The following is a 20,459-nucleotide window of genomic DNA, read 5'->3' as shown; positions in this document are numbered from 1 at the left end:
ATGACTATAATGTTTTTGCCATATAGTGATAAAGACAATTTACCAGTGAGGAACGTGTATCGGTTATAATGATATCGATTTGAATATATTCTAATAGAAAAGTAACACTATTTTAATAGAATAGTTATATTTTAAACAGAAAATACATATAATTATTATAGAAATTGTTTTTGAGAATCAAAGAAGACTCCTCACACCACAGGTCATCAGAAAATTTACCAAAATAGCTTACGGTCATTAGCTTAGAAAAAAAAGTTAACATACACTGGAAAATCTGAACAAAAAATATGGTCTGTGGCAAGAGTTGGAAGTGAGCTATTTCACGGGTAACAACGTGAGCGACACGAACCGCATCATACATACATTGCACAATACACATTTACACCCAAACCTAAAATGTGTTGTCTTCCCGCGCGAGCCACACTTGTGTAAGCCACACTTGTATAAGCTATACACTTGTGACTTGTATAATATACTATAGTATATTATATTCCAGGAGTGGCTACAATAATGAGGCTCGCGAGCCGCTCTTAACATCAAGTTTAGAGTAAAATTATTAACTATTTTAATGATTTTACAAACATCTCTTAACAATGTGATTCGCTTAGAATTATCTTCATAAATTTGCGACTCCAACTCATCGCCATTTTTCCATTTAATAGTTAATTTATTTAAATTATGATTTTCGGAATTTTTAAATATAATAATATATTTTAAAATTCCTGACATTTTTTCATCTACTTAAGGAGTGTCGTGTGATGATACAAAATCCTAATTTTCAAATAAGAAAACTCTCATATTTAATATAAATTATTTAGTGTATGTATATTTAGATAATTTTGGCATCGCGTAGGCACAGGATCTACGCTTCAGTTTTCAAGAGCTTTATCCCGCCACATCATACAACTGTCATACTTATAATACAATATTAATAATATATTAGAATAAAGCTTTAAAGTTTACTGCCTACTGGTTACTCCAAAATTACCAGTTCTAAAAACTCAACATTTGATCATTTTTTATTAAAATTTTGAAAATATTACATCTTCTTCTATTACATCTGATTTAAAAAGTTTTACAGAGTGACTTCAAATAGTTACACATAATAATTGAACATATTTTAACAAACAAAATAAGTTTATTATAAATTTATGCTCAAAAACATACATAATACTTTTAACTTTTTTTTAAACTACAAAATCTAATTTTCTAGATTTTGTTGTAAATTAATTTACCTATAACTTCTTTGACTTATTCATCGTTGTAGTATTTTATATTGGTCAAGACCTCGTCGCCTGGAAATGACCTTTCGTTTTTCACCCAAAAATATTATATTATTATTGCAATTTTTTCTCACAGTTTCATAATGATTTGAATTAAAATGTGTGTACAATCTTACCGATATTCTTTTATTTTATTAGTACTGATTTCGATTGTAATAACTATTAGTCACAGCTATTCGTAAATTGATTCGTATTATTATTTATTTTATTATTTACTATAATATAATTTATAATATTTATATAGGTACTTACTTGACTTTTTTCAAATTCATATGTTTATATTAATATCATAAACATTAAATTAAATTATAATGTACAAGCGAAGTTACTACAGATTATAGGAAGAATTTATACATAATAATATATCCTATACTGAACTAGACCCTGAGAGAGTTTGCAATCGCGATTATTTACTATCACCCGTTTCAATGATATAATAGCAATTAACAATAAATTATTGTAATGCGTAGCATTTATTTTTGACCTATTAGTAGTATTAGTCAACTATATGTTAATTATAATTTTTTCAAACGGAACGATATATTTTATTTAGACGACACGGCGTTAGATTTATTGTGTAGCTAACATGTATATTTGGTTGCGTCTGTAAAATAAGGAAAGTATACCCATGTCACTCCTTATTTCGTCGCAAAATTGTACCATTCCATTTTATTATTATGTTGTTCCGTTTTTGAACGAAACTATGTTGAATGTTGATACCTTAGTTTAGCGCTGTATTTATATTCATTTTTTTTAAATAAATCTTATCTATTCTTCAGTGTTAATACCTCCTTATTCCTAAGAAAATATTGTCTCGCGATGAAAAAACGCAGCTCAGATTTGGACCGCAGTAAAAAAAAATTGGAGACCCGTGCACTAAACTGTCTAATATGCAGTATCTACTATCTATACATAAATACTTATAAAGTCATAAATATTAAATAATACATTAGTATATTATATAAATACACCAAATTACATCTTAATTTTTACTTATATATACAGGCCTGTATTTAAAGGAGGGGCAAAATATTGAAATATTATTTTCCTTTTTTTTGTATGTTGCCCCTGGCGGTAATTTTTGTAAATACGGGCCTGTATGTATAGTTATACATATAGATATGTTTTATGTGTTTACGGTAAAAATGAATATATAAATTAAATTAATTATTATGGTTAGTCATGGGCGGAATTACGGCCTGATGGGCCAACTGGGCCATGGCCCAGACTAATTGGTTCCGTATTAATGTATACATTTGCTAAAAACATATTATTTTAAATGTAATAAAATAAATTACTTACGTTATGCATTTGTATTGTAATAAAAAACATTGATGTTCCCTACGCCCTCCACCCTTTCCTTTGGATATGAATCATATGATAGGTGCAAAATGACTCTCACGAGTGGCCCAATCTAATGAAAATTTCTAGTTCCGCCTATGTGGTTAGTTTTTTAATTAAATTTTATTTTATGTGGAAAGAAGATTTACGTGATTACACTCATAACTAGATAGCTCCGATAGCGGATCATATTTTATGAGAACGAAAATTCCAGTTTAGCTTATCCGTATGACTGCAGTGTACCTACCTATACGGACATACAACTATATAGGTACCTTAATTTAATTTTATGGTTTTAAAATTATCTTACAATTTTACGAAAAATATGCAGTTTAGGTGTCTGCGACAAAATTATTTACAATACCACAATATTAATAATACATAATACACACACAAAAAAAATATACCAACCAAATTGTAAGTAAATAACTTTGTTTTAAGCAAAATATTCAAATTTAAATAGAACTTTTAAACAAAAACAATTAAAAATAATACTTGTTTGTAAAGCTTCTCCTTAGTTTCTGTTCAAGTTGTAAATTATTTGTCATTTGTAATATTGCAATAGACGAATAGACGATGCATAGTGCATAGTACACTGCAGTATCTACTTACTGTCTATGGCCTATGCATTAAAAATAATAAATACACGTGTATATTAAATACCTATTTATAGATAGTTAATATACGAGTAAGTACTTAAGATACTTCTATAAACGTTTAAACACGAAAAACAAATTGATTTCGTTAACGCGGGAGTATGTAGGTAGATACGCGTGAATGCCTACACGTATAGCGAACCTTATAGCTCAAACATGGCATGTTATACTTATATTATTATATACCTACTAGGCATAATTATGGATAATATTGGAATTGAGTTCAGTTTATTATATTAATGTGTCTGAATTTTAAATGGCTCAGTGGTGTAAATATTCGTTTAAAATTATCGCAGGACACAGTTGTGCTGCTGCTACTAATACCTACTTCGTGAACGACGTGAAAACATAATTTATTATGAGCACGAAATCTCGAAGTATAGATACTTATATATTATGTTAAGTGCAAAACAAAAAGTAAAAAAACAATTTTCATATAATGGATTTAAGTTTTGATTTCAATAAATGTTGAAAACGGTGGACTTGTTGTATAAATGTATTTAAATGTTTTAGATTCTGAGTGGAGTTATGAATGTACATATTGATTATACAATTACTATTGATTTATATTGGTTGCTTTCGGTGTGTGTCTGTCATCAACTTTTGGTGCAAGTTCCTACTTTATACTTTATAGTATTAACACTAACAATTTTATAAAATTTTCAAATATTTAAAGCTATGATTTGGAAATGTAATACAATAATGTTTCTCATAACAGTCATAAGATGCTTATACTGGAACGTCTGGAACTAATAAGCTTAAAAAGTTTGAAAACATAGCTATTTGTAAAGTATACAAATTAGATCCAATTGGTTACCAGAAACCCTCTCAATGCTGATGATTGAAGCATCTTTTCTACTAAAATAAGTATCTTTAAACACAAAAATAAAGTTTAGGAAGAGGTTTACCTACTAAAATTATTCTGCTCAAACCTGAATGCATCATACGAGTAAATAAAAAATAATATTATATAGGTAACTACATAATTAATCTACCTACTATAATAAAGTATAATCATAAAATATATAATAGTTAAACGATAACGCAGAAGTATAGTATAAATAGACTACATGAGTAATATTAAAATTATGCCAGATGAATTCATTGATGAGTAAAGCACAAAAAATAGAAATTGAGTCAATGAGTTAGATACGTATATATCGCTAGGTATAAAATATACATAAAAATAATATGATAAAATAATAATTTTTAAATGCCATGTATATTTATATTTTAGTAATGTGTATCTATATATTTTGTTTTAATAAAAAAATATTTAACTTATTTATAACTAGTATTATATAGAAAATATTGTTAATGTACTTTGTGCTTATGATTATAATGTTATTAAGTTATCACATTAATTTAAGGTAAAGAATTTGGTGGAGTTCAGCCCCTAGAGTCAGCAAGTTCTGCAGGATAAATAAGTATACAGTGAAAACTCTTTATAACGAATCTGAAGAGACCAAGATATTTCTTTCGTTAAAGAGAGTATTCGTAATAGAGAGGGACAGAGAGTTTAAAAAAACAAAATTTTTGATAGAAATTACGCCGATAATAAAATGAATATATTCGATAGATATCGATAATAACAGTATTACGACGATATTAAAAGTAGATAATGAAAGATCAAAGAATGTAATCGTTCTTGGAAATGTCGGCATTTTTGCCGATTACTTTTATAATTTATAATACGATAACAGATAAATTGTGTTATGAAACATAAAATATTGTTTCGTTATTGAGTGACTAGACTAAACGTTATAGAGAATGAATTGACTAATGGGTTATAAAGCAAACCAACCAATAGTATGTAATGTTTACGTTATATAGAGTTTTTCGTTGTAAAGAGTTTCGTTATAAAGTAATTTCACTGTATCTGTATTCGAGAAGGGAGGCCTCGAAAGACAAAATCCTAAATACGTCACAGACCACAGTTATGATATTTCAGTATCAGAATAGGTACCTACCTAATTATAGGTATACCTAATAATTATTACAAGTAGCCAGGATTTTAAAATGGGAGGGGGTGCAAACCTACAATACTAAAAACACATAATCAACAATTAACAATAACAGTTCATTTATATTTTAAGTTGATACAGCCGATAGAGGAGGCATGACCCACTGCCCCCTACATGGCTATGCCACTGGCTGTGAACATACAGTATTGAGCCTCGATAGTCCAGACGAATTCAGACCGGGTATAGTCCGGATTACTAGAGGTTTTTCAAGATAACCCACTCAATGACTAAGATTTATATTTTTATTTCCACCACCTTTATATTTATTACATTTTAAATTATAAAAATAAGTAAATTAATAGGTATGTAATAAAAATAACGATTTTTTTTTGTCGATAACAATATTTTATAGATTAATTGGGTTTGGCCGTTCCGGGAATTCCAAATAAACTACATAAGTTCATAACATTTACGAACAAATGGATTTTTATGCAATCCGTATTACCGCGTTTACCGGATTATCGGGGGTCCGGAATATCAATGTTCTACTGTATATTACTTATAAAAAGTTATATTATGTGGCAAAGGACGTTTTGGCTTGCTGGGAGAAAGTCAATTAAATTTCCATAGTAAAAAAAATATGATATAGGTATTGGCTGTGTAGGTACAAGTGTACATAGAGATTAACCATGTCTAGCAAGCATATACCGTACTGTAAATTGAAAGAAAAACATCATATAAGAAATTTAAAGAAAAAAATATATAAATATTGTTTTTGATAACCTTGTACATTTATTATCAGTTTTAACAAACCTATTGACGCTAAATTTACTACTATTGAGATTAACATAAAATACAGCTATAATTGTAGTTTATAATAAATTATAGTAGATCTTATTTAATAAGTTAGGACATGGAATATATTTCAAATAATATATATATATATTCATATATTAAGACATAAAGTTAGTGTGTAATTCAAATTTAAAATGACTTATTTTTTCAGACACGTGTGGATAAGACCTATAGTTGGTGACACATTTCAAGAATTAATTAGTTCTTAAATATTATAAAATAAATATTAAATTAAAATTATACTAATAAATATATTAATTTTTAAATATAATTTGCAGTTTAAGTTTTTAACAATTGACATATTTTATATTAAGTTTCTATTTGTTGTATTTTATTTAGATATCTTTTAAAACGTTTGTCGACAATTATTATGGGCATTTAAAATATAAATCATACTACAATAATTTATATTTTTGATTAAGAAAAAAATTGTAATAAGACCTGAAAAAATAATATTTTATTAGTTAAAAATACAAAAAAAAGTCATATTCAGAGAATAAAAAAATATTACTACATTTTTAAAAATACAAAAATGTACAATAAAAACATAATTAAACTATATAATATATCAGTCAGAACATAATGTTAGAGTATTAATATTTAATATATATCTATATGTATAATATAAAAATATATATGTTTGTGTATACAACTTAATATAATTTTACAGTTAGGTATTTTAGTAAAAATATTTGTGTTACCCAACATAAAGTTACAAGTATTATATTTTTTGATTTTATCATCATGTATTGGTTGATTTTCACTTTTCCCCAATACCCAGACAATATTTATAGTTTAACATTTTTTGTAAAAAAAAAATTCATCACAATTTGTTATTAACATGTTAGAGCTGCAAACTATAAATCAATTGACAATTATAATATTAAGAAAAGTTAAATTAATTGAGTTTTATTTAATTGTATAAGATTTTAAAATAAATCTATCTGACTATTTGATCAATGTATCTACTATGTTTAAATGTCTCTTATTTTAAATATAGTAGTTACATTTGTAACAATGTAAACAATCAAATAAAAATCAATTAATTTATAGGATAATTAAATATTATAACAATAATAGTTTATAACCAAGACAAATATATATATATATATTATATGAATTAGTTTGTAGAACATATAGTAGTACACAATGACACAATGTACCGTTGTTAATTTAGATTAATTTAATCTATAATTAGATAATAAAGGTATTTTATAAAAATTTTAAAGTTAGCCTAAGCTTTACTTAAATTTCAGATCTAAAATATAATATTTTTTTTATGCAAGCAACTAATGAATCTATATTATCCATACAATATGATATCTGTTTAGTATATTATTAATGAGTTAAGTTTAAACATTTTAAAAATGTATAAAAAATAAAAATAATAATATTTTAATATAGGTTATCTAATATTATTTTTTTCCAGAGTTATATAATTAAATAATTATTTATATATTTATTAAATAATTACCATTGTTGTCGTGTTTTTGTATGTTCTACAATCTACAATATAATAAATAGTTATGAGAATACTAATAAGATAGGTAATAAAAAAAAAATAGAGAATCAGAAATAAAACGTTATAAATTAATACATTTGGTTGATTATGATAGAAACCAATTTGCTGCCATATTTCAGGACTGTACAACAGTATTCTGATCATTTTGACTTTCTGTTCTTTTAAACATAGCCATGATCCTAGGGCACCGGGGGCACATTGGTACTTTTCTTGAATCATAACATTTCTTGTGGTAACATGACCCGCAGTCCACACATCTCGTAACCAATCTAAAGTCCCAAGGAAAAAGTATTTTGTTGTTGTTGCATATTTCACAAACAAACCCTCTTGCTTGGCACAACTATAAATTACAGTAATGAGCATTAACAAAATGTTTGTATAAAATATTTGTTTTTTTTTACCTGACAATTTATAACGTGCTTATTACAGACAACAATAAGGTTTTGTAACTTTTTACCGAGCTCTCCGTTTTTGACATCCACCAAGTTTTGGATTGAATACAGGTCCGGCTTAAGTATTATATGAGCGTCCAAAATTTCCAATGACTCTTTTAATCTATTAATGTCAAAATTAAGAATGTTTATTGCTTGCGTAAGTACTAAAGTACAAAGCATAATACTATAATAATAAAAACGTGAATGATGACTCTAATATAAATTTATATCAACCTGTCGGCATATCTGCATAAGAATATAAAATCTTTTATATAATACAATTGCATTCGATACGTTCGAACTTTGTCTAGGCCTCGGGCGCGCTTATACAAAACGTTATTCAAGTCTGTTATGTTGAATAACGGATCGAATAGTATTTTTTCAAGCAGATTGAACGAGAAACACGACACCGGATACCTAAACAAAAAACACGTATTACAATATTATGGACAAATTTGCGGCACTCGTGTGACGTACTTCGAAAAATCCCATTTTCCGATTATCCGACCGGGTATGATGGCAGTTTTATCTACATGACACCCTGTGCAAAAATACCGACCCAAGTAAAAGCAATAACGAAACTTCGAAGCGTACTTAACTGCCACTTTCATACTACAACCAGCACATCTATAACCTTGTAATTCCATTATGTTTTTCCTACTGTAAACATAAAAATCAATGCACGTTAAATAGCTGTTTAACACACATTTTTTTCATAACAATATCGTCAATATCTATCACAGTATAAAAAAAATGTTGTTGAATTGTGTATAGGACTTTTAATACTTGTCATTGAAATGATAACATAATATTTAAAAGCTTTTGATCAATATAATATGTATAATGTATAGCATAGGTCACAAAATGGCGACCCGCATAAATAACAAATATTACGAGTTACGAAAACATTATATGTGTTATTGTTGTAAATTATTATTTTTGTTAAATATTATTGGTTTTTAAATAATATAAATATGTACTTAGAATTTTGATGGCCCGCGAAAATTTTCAAATTCCTAATGTGACCCTTAAAAAATATTAATTGGTGACCCCTGATGTATATCATATTATAATTATTTATTTTTTTAAAGTGTTCCTGACAGAGTTATCCAACTTATTAATAATATTAATTAACAGTTTAGCATTTTAACAATTGATAATGCAGAATTATACAAATTATTTACAACATATGAGTGTATAATATTTATAAAAAATTGGATAGAAACATAAAAATAAAAAAAAATTATACAGGAGTAGTATATTACTGGTGTTGAGACAGAGCATCACAAGGACGTCCACGCTTATCACTAAGTTAAAAGTATTTCGCGCTTTTTGCATTTTTAAGTTGGCTAAAGAAATCGATCATGGGATTTTGTATGTAGTTTTTAATCGTTGGGAGTTTGAAGTCAGCGTGGAGTGCTTCATTTCTGACGAAACAAGGTGCGTTGGATATATATAGTGCGTAATATCTTAGATTGAATACTAATTTATTATAAAAACATACAAATTATTAGCGGGTGATGAGTAGTATGGAGACTCACCTCAACTGCATGATGGGAAAGATGTTTGATGAAATGCAAATTATTTATAACAAACACAAAGCACAAAATACAAAATAAAACACAGAAATTAAATGAATTAGTATTTTTTTTTTAAAACGTTTTAGTTTGCTTACATTGGTGATGGATGACTAGTGAATATAATTTGCGGTCGTGGTGGGGCCCAATCACTAGTGCCTCGCAAGCGAGACGAAGTCTCTGAACGATCATCGGTGGGCTCATACGGATTGACGGGCCAGCTCGATGGCAAAGGTAAAATCTGAAATTTCCAAACATAAAATATTATGTATATTATTTTAATTTCCAAAAAATTCTGTGCTGAAGTCATGCCACCTCACGCACCAGTAGTGTATGTTGTATGTATCATATGCTATGATAGTTTAAATTTATAAAAGGGTGTGAATGGATATTCGATTTTGCGCATTGGCATTTGAGTAGTTTATTCTAAATATTTCAAAATAATTAATTATCATAATTATAATTAATATTAATAGTACAAATAACGTAAAATATCTGGAGAAGTCGAATGATGTGGGTGGGTTCACAGAAATATTCTTGGCTGACTCGAAAAATCCCTTAATTTCAAGCATATAGTCTCCACCGTGTGCAATGTTGCAGTGATAATAGATTATAAGTGACGACGTACCCGTTGTGGGACATCATTTTCTGATATTAGCCACTGGACATTGACGTCAACAGGCCAATTGTTCTTTTGGCTAATTTGGCGGATCAATGATCGCGCAACACTTTCTGCCGTGACCGTCGAGCACACGCTGGCCGATCGCGTCCGGTCTGCATTCGAGTACGGCAATGAGCCCACCGACGAACTGCACACAGAGAACATTGACGAACAGATGCTGTCATCATCCAACTCGAAATCGTCCATATCATCCGTAGTAGACATGCTAGATGTAGTTGAGCAGTAAGAAGACGTCAGCGAACTCATCGTGGCTAGAAAAAATATGTATAAAAACATAATTCTTCGATAATTTATACAACAGTCAAAATATCGCATTTACAACACAGCTAGGAAGGAAGGAGTATCGATCGCCACCATCTGTATCAGACTAACTATCAGCAGCTTAACACAATAGAGAGATTCGAAGGAGGCCATTGAATATTATATAAACGATTTTAATTTTTGAAAAATTCTATAGAATTTAATTTTAATTTTAGTTATAAAAATATACCATCACAATTTTTAATAAAAAAAATATAAAAATGTATTAAGTACTTTAAAATGTATTATTAAATAACAAAATACCTTTTAACTGTCATATATATACTATGAATAATATATATGATAAATGTATATCTTACATACAACAAATAGTATAATATTTATAGATAATATCTACTACCATTGATTATAAATAGGTACTATAGTATTTAGGTTATAGACTTACGTAGCCTAACCTATATTCTAAATTAAAAATTTAAACTTCAATTATACAAAAAAGTCTGTTGAATAAACTGAAGATTTTGTTACCGGACTCAAATTTTAACATTATTCCATAAACGACAATAACACTTGTAATTGTTACTGAATTAGTTTACTTACATTCGGTTAAGCAATCGGAAGACGACGTGCCGGCCGTCGGCGTCTGTTCGATCTGTAACTTTTGTCTACGCCGACAACGGAATCTGTGTTTCAGCCGATTTATCTCTTCGTCACTCTCATCGATCACCTCGTCAGTGAATTTCAATTTTTGATTGCATTTAATCTGAAAACGTCGAATACAATACGTACATGCATGAGATAACGGTAACCATTAACGATAAAACAATCACGATTATAATAAATGTATAAAATATATTAACGGATATTAGCAAAAAATAATGTATACGTCATTAAAATAAAACAAACGAAAATAAAATAGGTAAGTAGGTCAGGGTGCGTACATTTCGGCGATGCGCAATTTTTTAATGAAATGAAAACAAAAAATAAGTATACGACCGCGGGGGTGTAAAAGTAAAAACTAAAGCAATATGACGACATAAATGAAAACAATCATGCAGGTATAATTGTTAGAATATAATATACATGAATATACGTTTTAGAAAATTTAAAAAATAATAATATTAATATTTTGATGTCTTACACGTCATTATACATCTCAACATCTGTAGGATACTTTTAGAGGAGTATACGATGTGCGTGTGTGTGTATATGTATTTATATATATATATAAAGAGTGAATATACACATATGTAAACATTATATATATGGAGATTATTTTATCATTAAAAAGTAATTTTCTTAATCTATTTTTAACTTGTGATTTTGAAATTATTTTTTTTTTTACATAATTTAAAACATTACAAATGGCTATTTAAAAAAAAATTATATTTTATATGATTTTTTACTATATCTTTCATTTTTATAGACAGAAATTAGAATATTTTTCTGACAATAATTATTGAATGTCGAATCAGTATCAAGTTAGTTACTCACATAAACAACATTTAATGTTTAGATGAACTGAGTTGTGTAACAGTAGTATAAACTATAAATTGAATTTTAGTATACTATACTCCACTGATCTAAGCTTTAAATATCTATTCTATTAACTACTGTTGAAATTCAATGAAAAATGTATGTTGTTATTTAATGGGGTAAAAAGCTTAAAATATTATAATAACATTTAGGTAATGATAAACAATAATAAAAGAATATAAATTAAAATTATATTTGGTTGTAACTATATAATAAATAAAAACAAAAATATTTTCAAAAACACATTAATTTACTGAGAAAATGGCAATTTAATGATATAAGAATCGCCATACATAAAGGGGATACTGTGTGATGGTAGTAAATGGTACACTGCGATGTCGAGGATGCGTATTTCATGAGTAGATTTCTTTCTCTCCCAACTGCTGATGAGCAGGAGACATTCGGCTGGAATCCCCTGGCAAGACCGATACCGCTACGACCGTTGCACACTTGCAGTGGACAAAAAATTGACGTAGCCGTCGTTGTGACAAAAAAATATTTGTCTACATAATGTATAGGTACAGTAGGTATAAGTAAAATTATTATAGTGTTTATTCCATACTATATTATATTAAACACATGCAGTTAAAACCCAATTATCGCTTGACTGCTGACAACCAATTTTTATTTTTTTAAACTGTTGATTATTTATCAAAGTTAAGGTAATTAATATTTTGGTCCTTGTGGGAAGGAGAATTTAGTTCTAAACAAGAAAAATTAGGTTAATTTATTAGTTCAACATTTTTTGATTGATATTGTAAAAACTATACACAATAATTATTTAATACAAATATACCTAATTACTAATTGTTATAAGGACTTATAATAGACCTATACTGATAAAAACTTATACATTGGTATTTGCCTATAGTATCAACTATAAACGAGAAATGAGTTTCTACGTGTGTGATATAGCGTAGAAGTAATAATAATTAATTTTAATTAATTTTAATCTATAAAAAATCAAGCGGTTTTTAGCTTTTTCCATTTAGAGTTTATTGTTTGTCAAAATATATTAAATTATTATTTATTATATCGGCTGGACCACATGGCAGTTATAGTAATAAAAACAATAGTTCGGTATTATTAGATATTTACTTGTTCAATTGTGCCAATGATTGCTTCAGAAATTTTGAAATGTGCATTTTCACGATCAAGTTCAGCATTGGCTTGAAGAAACTGTCCAGAAGATAAAAACTTGAACAAATCTTGATCAGGAAAATATGAAGATACTAGTCCAAATGTTCCCACATACTTTGAAGGTGGAAATTCATCATAAGGTATTAAAGTTCTGGATCCATCAGAGATATTGCTTCGAGTGTCGTCATCAGATTCTTCTAATATTTTCAATGGGAGTGTTAACAATTTTGACTGTCGTTTAGTATGTTTGGGTAAATCACTATTCAATATCTGATGTTTGTTTGGATTGTCATTATCGTTTAGAAGCTGTTCATAATTTACATCCAATAACTTAGGGAGCAAAACCTGTTCTGTAGTTTCTATTGTTGCAGCCTTGTGGGTACAATCTAATGAGTAGTCAGATGTTTGCAATGTGTCAAAACTCAATGACCGTCTGAGTTTTAGTTGATCAAATGTCTTATAAATATCTGGCCAACTTTTATAACATTGTTTTTTAGACAAGTGTTTAATTTTATACTTAGGTAAATCATTATGATGTTCAGTATTCATATTATGTTCATTGATGTTTTCAGAAGATTTATACTTCAAGATATTTGTTAATGAACCCAATTGTTTAAAATATTTACTGTTTGTTTGCTTATACTTCGATTTTGGCAAAGTAGTACAATGTTCACTTTTAGATGAATAATTTAAATACTAAAAATGATTAAAAATATATTATTAACAACCGTATTTACCTAGTTAATCAAAAAATAGCTTACTAATTTAGGATTAATTTCCAGTAATAAAGAAGGTTGATTCAGTTCAACAACTCTTAGACATAATAATGCAGCATCGCTATACTCCTTTTGACATAAAAAAGCTTCTGGCTTATAACATTTATACAGATGATCTTTATCAGACAATAACAATCCAAGTTTTTCAGATAGTGAATGATTTTCAAGACTGAAACATTTTAACATAAAATTTTACTTTAATAAAGTAATCAGCATTAAATTAATAAAATAATAAAAATGATAATTAATAATAATCCTTTTAGATAACAATAACAAAATTCTTATTGAATAACAGTAGCAGTTTTAAGAGAAACAAGGGTGGGATAACCCCCACTCTTGTAACTGTTTTAATTAATTTGTTTTAAAAAATGATCATTTATTACAATCATTAACAATAAATATTAGTGGCACAGTGTACACAATAATTGCTTGACGGCACTAGTGTTAAAAGAGTGACTCCGTTGCTAGTTCTCAGGTGGGTGACACTCGGGGAAATTTAGCAGTATACACATTATATCCTAACCTAACCATGATTATCAAGATATATAGTCAGTGGCGTAACTGGGAAAAATCTAGGGGGGGCAATGTACAATGAATGTAATATATTTATTATTATCAAAACCCTAACACCCCTCCCTCGGTTAAAATATATACCTTTATCTCTCAAAAAATTGTCAGGGGGGGAAAATGCCCCCCTTTGCCCCCTCACCACAATTATGCCACTGTATATAGTATCTAATTGTATCTCTTCAAACATAAAAAAACTGTCTTTAGCAAAAAAATGAATACATTTTGTTTTTATACTTATGGTACTAAAATACTAAATATTCTCTTCTTTTGAATGTCAAAACTCCTATTATTATTGCTTTCATTTTTTTATATTATCATTTTATTTAAATGCAGCAAAAAATGTATTTACAATTTCAATGTTGAATTAAAATCATTGCATACCAAAATGTATTTTGATTAGCGTGTAGATAAAACCACATTAGCTAATATCACTTTATGTATTTTCAATCTACAATTTTTTAAAAGAAATAAAGATAAAATAATATATACAGCTTAAATTATTATCTTAACAAAATTGTCAGAGACAATTTTTAGAGTATTTTTTCAACACAAAAATGTGGAAAATATAAATTAATAAATACATGTTAATAAATAAACTTAATACATTATCTAAAATAATATATAACTTGAATAATCATGAAAATCTTCAATACATTTTAATGCAATAATATTAATTGTATTAAATATATTAAATAAAATTACTTACAAAGTACAAGCACAGTCAGATATAGTTCTTATATATGTATATATTTATTATGCAAAACCTATGATTATGTAGAAAAATAATATATTATGGTGATTTATTACATTTTAGTATTAATTAAATAAATATATTTATTAATTTAGTTAGTTTTAGTTAATTTTTTTAACTTTTAAAATATTAATACTTATGTTAAATGTAAGCACATTTGATATTGTAATTACTAACAAAAAAAAAAAAAAAAATTACTAAAATAATTATAATATATTAATAATACTGTTCATTGAATAAAAAAAAGTTTACTTGTAGTATTTAAAATATTTACTGTTTGAAGTAGAATAAATTATCAATCAGATTTTAAAACAAATAATGTTTTTTGAGTTTACTTATAGACAATAGAATAATTTAAAATATAATCCATCACTAGACAATACATTTGCAAAAGGATAATCATTAATTTTTCAGCCCTATACAATAAATAAATGACAAACCTCACACTTAAAATCTCATTAATGTAATACAACTAATCTTTTAAAATTACCACACCATTCATTAAACATATTATAATTATAATTCATTGTATATTTTTTTTTAGTTTTTTCGTGGCTTAATTAACACTAAAAACTTTATTTTTATTTTTTATTTTATACATGACTAATGAAATAACTATATTGATATTTTCATAAATATTCAAGCATAGTATTGAATAGACTCAATTTAACATAGAGACTATATAGAGAATCTAATATATTCCTATATAATTTTACTCTAATAACTTAAATTATTTTCAAAAGTGAGAAAGTCCACACAGATTAGGAGTAAACTGCAAAATAGTCTATTACACCCATTAATAACTAGACAAACCTAATTGGTACAACTCAATAAAAAAAGTAAAGACTTCTATAGGTGAGATATTTATAATAATATATATAACTATTTATAGAGTACAAAAAGTAAATATGTAATATGATAAATTCAATACAAAACTAGAAATTTAGATATTATGTTGATAATTTAGCATACAAATTTAAATAGGTACATATAAATTATCTCATAATTTGAACATAATCAATATTGGTGAATAATAAACAACATTTGAAGGATTGATAGATACAATAGAATTTTGAAGATATACGTAAGCAGTTCAATGTAAAATCTCAGTTTATTGTAATATTATCATAAAATTAGTTCGATAAAACAATTGTTGTACGCTATTGAATGTTATCCATGACATTAAAATAAATAAAAATGTGTAAAGAAAGAAGAGAGGTTTATCTAGGTTTCATATAGGAGAATATAAAATTATGTGTTTTATATATACTCAAATGAAAAACAGAAATAAATTTTCATTTGTAAATAAAATAACCCTTTTATAACTTAAAAAAATAAATTATGGTTATTCAACCATTATATATTTTAATTATTTTATAACTAACACAATCATAGGCGTAACTAGGAGGGGGGATTGAGTGAGCCCCCCCTCCCAGAATTTTTAGGTAAATGTATGTGCATATAAACATATTAGTATTAACTTAATTTCTGCCTACACATAACAAAATATAATGTTTCATATAATCAAATAATCATTCAAATCAGTTGTAAACACCAATAAGAACAATAAATAATAATCAAATTAAAAAAAATTTGCTATAAAACATTTTTAGGAATCTAGCCCCCCCCCCCCTAACTTAAAAGACTAGTTACGCCTATGAACACAATACATAGAAAAATTATATTTAAAAAAAAAATAGTTGATATTGAAGGAATTAAGTTAAGGATTTTGTTTATAAACGGGCAAATAGTATTATTTAGTCAAAAATATATAGGTCCATAAATAATATCATTAATATCATAATAAGTATGGTAGTACTTAATATTAAACTATACACAAATAGGTACTAAGGTACTAATACTATAAAGTATTAATCAATTAATGTCGATTATCTACACTTCCAGCAAACAGTTAACACATCTAAACAAATTAGTAGAGACATTACCAAATCACTTTAAAGTAATTTTTAATTTATAAAATTGTATTTATTAACTAGTGGATGACTAATTGACTTATGTGTCATGACATACCTTTTATATATCCATAATGATGATTTATCCAAATGTTCATTTTTAGGGCATGTATTCCTAGAAAATGTGCATAATGATGCTATTGTTGGGTGCAACCAATTGATTCCTTGAATAAAATGCCAAACAGCATCTTCAGCCTTTAGAAAAATATAGTTAAACATTGTTGCTATTAGCTAATTCTAAACAAAATCATCTATATTGCAATTAAAGTAATCTATTTAAATAAATCAAGATCGATTAAAAACATTAAAAAATTACATAAAAAATGCAAATATGACATAAAAATGACAAAAATGACCTAAAAAATTACAAATATTTGTTTTAAATTAATAAAAATTTATTTTTTTTTAAATTGCACTCCATTTTACTAAAAAATTTTATTAACATTTATCAAAGCTTACAAATTACTCAAAATATGACATAAATAAGACAAAAAATTTCATTAAAAATTACAAACATAGTAGACGTTGACAAGCATTAAACGACGTTTTAATTTTCTTCATTTCGAAAATATTACAAAAAAATAATAAAATTTAGGTACTTACAATAATATTCACTACAACAGGACAATGACGACTATAATCGGTGAGATAAAAACGGATAGGTACTAATCTTAGTGGTAATTTTAAAGTTTTAAGTAAGTCATCGGAATAATGGTCGACAAGAAACTATAAGAAGTGAACTAATGTGAAATCAGTAAAAATGACTAAAAATGACTTAAAAAGTAAATAAACACAAAAAAATACAAAATAAAAATTAGTTGTTCAGATTCACATGCTAATAAAACAAATTTGTGGCCAAGAGAGAATCGTCTAAAAAGTTCCAAAAAAAAATGCAACATGCATCAACTTTTGAGCCCTATATAAAAAAAAACAAATGGTCAAGTTAGGTAAAAGTTAAGCTCCTTCAATTTTACTTGAAAACCTCCCCCACATAAATTTTCAGAGCACGCCCCTGGATGATTTATAAAACTTAATAAAAATGCAAGATAAACATTTCTTATTTGAATAGTATAATGATTGGTGAACTTTGGGGGTAATAAAAAAAACTATGCCCCACAGGACATAATAAGTGACAAAATAAATACATTTCTTACGTATCTACAACTTTATTTAAATGTAATAAAACTAATATATCATTAAAATTAATTTCATAAAGTAGTATACTAACCCAAACAATTGTTTTACACTACAAAATTAAAATAATTGAAATGAAGATATGAGGGGTTTCACTTGTTACTGCTATTATATGGACATCAAAACTATTTTGCACCTACTGAGCTAATCTTCTGCAAGTGTCCTTAATTTGATGTAAGGATATTAATATACATCAATGTATAATAATATAGGTAACACAGTTAAAAATCAAAGGTTACATTAAGGTTAACAGTTCTACAGTTATAAAAAATATGTTTATTATATTGGTATACATATCTAAATATAATTTATCATTATTTAAAATTTGATTTTTTTTTTTCTAATAAGTAGGCTATTTCCAGTATATTAAATTGATTAATTTAATGGTAAACAAAAATTGAATAGACTAATCACGGGACAAAATATGTTTAAGGAACAACTAGCTCATTGCTAATTTATTAAATATTTATAGTGAAAATTGAAAGTGTTAAGTTTGTTTATTTAGTTTTTTTTTTTTTGAGATAAATTTTTAGATATATCTAATACCTATATACCTATACCTATATAATATAATTATTAAAAAGCCTAAAATGTAAATAATACAATGAGTATTACTTAAATATTTTTAAATTTTAAATTCACACAGATTTTAAAAATATTCTATTGATATATACAGAAAATTCATTTAACTGTGGTAAATTTTAAGTAAAATTTATTAAATTACCTAAATTGTATATAAACACGCCCCTAATTTTCTACTTACATTTGAACTTATTGTTAAACATCCATGACTAAAAATATTCATCATAATTGAATGTAGTCGATCTAAGCCACCACATACTTCCCAAGTATTGGTTTGAGTGGACATAGACAAACATTCTACGGTTGATTTCAGTTGATCTAGTATCGCAGGCAGTTCTTCCATCTATTTGAATATTTTGATAGAACTACAAGTATACACTTGATGGAACATTAAAATTAATTTATACACCTATTTGTTTTATCACGAAAGTATTTACAGAAACAATGAGTATTGAGTATTTGGTGTCAGTATATAACAATAATTCATTAGAGTTTAATAATAAAAATAAATAAATTAATAGTAGGTAGGTAGAACATTTATTATAATGTATTTACGACGTGTATAACATACATAAACATTACTCATACATAGTTAGATAATAATAAATAATGATAGCATTTATATTTAATTTAAATAAAATATATTGCAATCACAAATTGTAAGTTTACTTTATATTACACTGCCGTTCGTAAACAAAAATATAAATTATTTAAATTTTACATCATTTTATTATCCGTGAGAAAATGATGATTAAAGTATTAGACACGGTTATCTATGTGATAAATAGTGTAGCAAAAAAACATGATAATTGATAATACTAAATACATTATCGGTTATCAATATGCGAAGTAAAGTATAAGATAAGAGTGATAAGACCATTATTTTAGTGGTCATATACTGTCGTGTTCGTATCCAATTTGGTCGTCATTTTGAAATTAAAAGTCTGAACTATACGAATAAAAGTACACAGATATTATGTATATATTGTATATCATAATTCGTGGTCTGAACTCGTAATTCATAAGATATAATACTATATTATAATATTGTATAATAAATAATTTGTATTAGTATTATCACTATAATTGTACTATTGTAGTAATGTAACCCGTTGAATGCAATATGGAAACTAGTTTGTTCTTTTTTGGTAAACAGAAAATTGGAACTCAAAAATGTTTAAAGGAAAATAAAATGTTAAATTAATGTAACACACCGTTAAAATGGCCAATTGGTTACAAGACATTGAATTGATTTTTAAAATATGTATTTATGTAATATGGCTTTACTTTTATAAACCTGACCTAATGAATTGGAATAATTTTTAAACATTATTTAATAAATATTAGAAAAAAATGTAATAT

The 20,459-nt window shown here is 26.6% G+C and overlaps 1 protein-coding gene across 1 annotated transcript; it reads right to left on the bottom strand.

Annotated features, from left to right (window-relative positions):
* Positions 1 to 7,345: 7,345 nt before the first annotated feature.
* LOC132926452 (run domain Beclin-1-interacting and cysteine-rich domain-containing protein) lies at positions 7,346 to 19,825 on the bottom strand. The gene is made up of 11 exons (XM_060990809.1): positions 19,279 to 19,825; positions 17,380 to 17,516; positions 14,013 to 14,196; positions 13,210 to 13,947; positions 11,176 to 11,338; positions 10,261 to 10,565; positions 9,731 to 9,873; positions 8,533 to 8,715; positions 8,290 to 8,472; positions 8,023 to 8,176; positions 7,346 to 7,961 (listed from the first exon to the last, which is right to left on the bottom strand). Exons 1-11 carry the CDS (start codon positions 19,438 to 19,440, stop codon positions 7,737 to 7,739), a joined length of 2,577 nt encoding a protein of 858 aa, XP_060846792.1. The 5' UTR covers positions 19,441 to 19,825; the 3' UTR covers positions 7,346 to 7,736.
* Positions 19,826 to 20,459: the final 634 nt, after the last annotated feature.

Source organism: Rhopalosiphum padi, chromosome 3 (genome assembly GCF_020882245.1).
Source record: "Rhopalosiphum padi isolate XX-2018 chromosome 3, ASM2088224v1, whole genome shotgun sequence".
Lineage (NCBI taxonomy): Eukaryota > Metazoa > Arthropoda > Insecta > Hemiptera > Aphididae > Rhopalosiphum > Rhopalosiphum padi.
Note: the sequence above shows the minus strand (reverse complement) of the source record. Positions and strands in the feature narration are given on the sequence as shown.